The sequence below is a fragment of the Limulus polyphemus genome, unplaced genomic scaffold, assembly GCF_000517525.1.
Source record: "Limulus polyphemus unplaced genomic scaffold, Limulus_polyphemus-2.1.2 Scaffold276, whole genome shotgun sequence".
NCBI lineage: Eukaryota > Metazoa > Arthropoda > Merostomata > Xiphosura > Limulidae > Limulus > Limulus polyphemus.
In genome coordinates this window covers 136,241-140,104 of record NW_013665886.1, presented here as the reverse complement: position 1 = coordinate 140,104, position 3,864 = coordinate 136,241, and the positions used below count along the sequence as shown (strand labels likewise).

General features: G+C 30.1%; 1 protein-coding gene across 4 annotated transcripts in view; it reads right to left on the bottom strand.

Annotated features, from left to right (window-relative positions):
- LOC106456972 (ras-related protein rab7) overlaps positions 1 to 3,864 on the bottom strand; it is a 43,203-nt gene that overhangs the window by 31,151 nt on the left and 8,188 nt on the right. The window contains exons 2-3 of one of the 4 annotated variants that reach the window (XM_022382766.1): positions 2,142 to 2,178; positions 1,747 to 1,801 (exon numbers count right to left, since the gene is read on the bottom strand). The exons of 1 other annotated variant lie outside the window; for it this stretch is intronic. In XM_022382766.1, coding sequence (XP_022238474.1) covers positions 1,747 to 1,799 — 53 coding nt within the window. In that variant the 5' untranslated portion in view covers positions 1,800 to 1,801; positions 2,142 to 2,178. Of the gene's footprint in view, positions 1 to 1,746; positions 1,809 to 2,141; positions 2,179 to 3,864 lie in introns of those variants that run through there. 2 more of the 4 variants (XM_013916355.2, XM_013916354.2) reach the window with 2 other exon arrangements.

The following is a 3,864-nucleotide window of genomic DNA, read 5'->3' as shown; positions in this document are numbered from 1 at the left end:
TATTTCAAATAAAGCTTTGTTTGATTAAATGCTTTTTTTATTTATCACAGCTTTTGTCTATTTACTGAATAATTTGCTGAAAATAATACTGATCTATACATTTCAAACCTAAATTTTCACCGTGCAACGCCAGGTAACTCAGCTAGTATATATTTAAGTACAAATTGAGTTTTATGAGGAGAGTTCACCAAATGCAGAGTATGGTGTCGATCGAGTCTATAGTTGTAACTAGAGCTGGGCCTCTGGTGGAATTTGTTAATAAATTAATCAATCAGTTCATAAACTAATTACATACAACTAATCAATAACTCTCACATGAGACTTAGGTAGTTGGAATGATCAAAAATAGTAATAACCAGAAACACCAATTTTGATTATTTTTGTGACATTAATTGATTTAACTGTACCTCTAACTTCAAATCATCAATTATTTTACATGATACTAATTGATTACATTGATTGAGTTAATCACCCAATTCTACTTACTGGCAGCTAACATCAGAATTATTCAAACAACAAATAATTTACTTAATAAACAGAAACTGCCATATATATGAAGGTAGCCTATATGTTCACTTCCACATCACAGGTTTAATCAATAAAACTGAAACCAACAAAGCCACATTGTAAACCTATAAAACAGTATTCAGACATACTTTCTTGTATGAAATCTTTGGCAAGTTCGTAAAACAGACTAAGAGTAATGCACAGTTTTCAACCTATAAATAGAGTGCACATTCACATTCTTTGATCAATTACAATAAAAATAATTTCATGAACACTGCCATTAACAAACTCTAGTATTATTTCATTCAACTTAGTTGACTGCCAATCTTTGATGGATTAGCCAATGGCTGAAATGATACTGTTCACAAGCTTTGATTGGTACGTTTATCTTTGGAACAAGGAAATGTAAAAGCAAACAAGAAAAAAAAATTAATATTTGATGGAATAAATAAATGAATTAATTAATGAATAAATAAATGTAACAATGCATGCTTAAACTGTATATATTTTTCTTTATTTCTGTTAATATTTACTTATTTTTTATTTGGGAATAAAATATCCCCATACCTATTGATTCAGCTGAAATTTTAATAACTATACAACTAATCTTAAAGTATTTCCAACTGAGAATACTTTAATAAAAACACACAATGTACAAACTAGCATGATATTATACAGACTTCAAGATATCAAACATTTGTTTTATTCCCAAAGCCAAATAATGTTCAGGTTTTTCATTCAGATTTATCCCAGTTTGGACTGTTTGAAGATACCACATTTTTGTGTTCTTTGTTACAAACAACATCAAAAATACCCCTTTAGCAATAAATTTTATATAATTGTTTTTTTTTTGTTAGGCACAAAGCTACTCAATGGGTTGTCTGTGCTGTGCCCACAACAAGTATCAAAACTCAGTTTTAAGCATTAGTAGTCTTTAGACTTACTAGTAAGCCACTCAGGGACATAGCACATTGAATAATGCTGTGATAAACCATTGTGTTGCTGTAAAAGACACAACCAAGAAGATAGCATAAGCCAAAATGTTAGTTAAACAATTTTTCTGAAGTTTAAATAATTTTCATTTGCACTGTCCAATTGTTCTATTTAAGTCAGTTATTTTACATTCAGTTCTACATTATCAAATAATTTTAAGTGGTTATATACCTTAACTTTTATTTCCCTAATGTAACTGGTCTTAAGCTCAGTTCAGGAAATAGTGATTTTTACATAGATGCTTACCCACTGTCTCCAAGGATTATTACCTTCAGGAGGACTTTCTTTCTGGATGACATGTCTATCATTAAAAAACAAAACAAAAAGGAATCATATACCATATTATAATCTATGACTATTTGCACAGTCATTTGTGTTAATCATTTGCAATTTAGATATGTTTCATTCATATACAGCACTCCATTCCTCAAATTATGTTTTGGCTACATATAACCTCACTGAATCTACTACACTCATGGATACTTAAAAACAAAGAACCTTTCACTGTTTCACATTACAAAATTCAAAAGAAAGACATGTAGCACAATAAAATTAAGCAAAACTATATTTTAAGCTACTAACAATGTGAGCGAATTTAGCAGTAAGTACATTATCTGAATTTATGAAAAGATCTTCCTTACCTTAAAAAAATTATTAGAAGTATTATCTCTCCTTCTCCTTGATAAGCAGAAAAAAACTTTTGTTTAACTCTTTCTCTCTATTCTAAAAACCCTAGTAAATAATCTAAGGCATCCAAATTATATTTAACTCCTTTACTGCAGTTCACATAAAAATACAGATCCTTAAGATGAGATTTAATGCTTGAAACATTAACCAAATGTCTATTGGACTAACCCTGTTTTGAAGAAAGAATGTTGACTATAATTCTGAATTTACTATTTGTAGCTACATATATGAGTCAAGCTTTTAGTAAAATGTACAAGTCTGTTGTACACAAAAAACAGATATATTACAAAAGTATTTGTACTCGTACGTCTGTGAATTGACAATGTCAGCCTGACTCGGACAAGTCAGAGTTTAAGATAATATTCATATGAATAATAAAAAAATGATATTACTTTCATCCATCATACAACGTATTGTATTTGCATAACTTCTACAGACTCCAAAATACATAAGCCCAGTTTTTCAGTATTCCTGTATAATGTATCTGGTATTTACTTTCCTCTACCTCCAACATCACTAAATGAATAATGTAAGATAAAATGAATAGATGATAACTCTGACATCAAATACATAATACCATGTTGAATGGCACTCTGTGGAAGGTCAAAGCATGCACAGGATTAATATTTCATTAGTAAAATATAATTCAGAGATAATTACTTTTCATATAACCTTAAAATGTATACTTTTAACAACAAGAAATGACATAATCTCCAATATTATTGTCCACTACTTCCAATCTATTATGTAAACCTTATGGGTATAGTCATGTGGTGCACACACCTCTTCCGTCAGATAGTATTAAATCTGATATCTACCTTGTAATTAAAATAATCTGGTACAGTTATATTTTACCCCAAACTCACTAGTGTGGAGAAGGGGTTAAAAACAATAAGAATAAAAATGACAAACACTTTGGTCAGAGGTAACATGCCAGCTGTCACAGACATGGTCTATAAAGCAGTCTGGAATATACTCCATTGTCAGCCCTATGACAATATACCAGGTAGGTACTTAGTGGTGAAAAAAAGATGTCAGTACTAACCTAGCTAATACACCAACACATCAGTAGAGGAAATATCTCATACAGGAAAATGCCCAGAGATCATACCAGCATTTATCTTACAAGAAACTGCATAGACCATCTGAAGAGTAGTGCAATGAGATTGGAAATACCACCCACATGCAATCAAGAGTGAGCAAGAGTACCAAAATCTACCTGTGAGGGTAAGTGTGAATTGAAGGCAATTTAACTCTTTCAATAAAGGGTCGGTCAATGTGACGACCTTGTAACCATTTTGTGGTTGTTATAGTTTTCATGCTATAACTTTTCAATTAGCAAGTGAACGTTAATGAAATTTGGCAGATTATCAGTAAACATTACAATGTTTTCTTAAACAAAATATAAATTTTTTTTATTAAGTCTTAAGATTTGTAAAGCAATTGTTTTTCTCATGCCTTTTTTTCTTTTCACATTTTGCCTATCCAATATGCAAAGTAATTTTCATTTTAAGATTATAAATTCTTTAATGCATCAAAAAAATTTCAAATTTCATATGACAAAATACTTGTAATGTCCAGATAGTTATCAAACATTCATTAAGAATAAACTATATTATTTTCTGTTATTTTCAGTAATTAATCTCTGTATGGGTTTGGCAGATTTGAACAATCTCG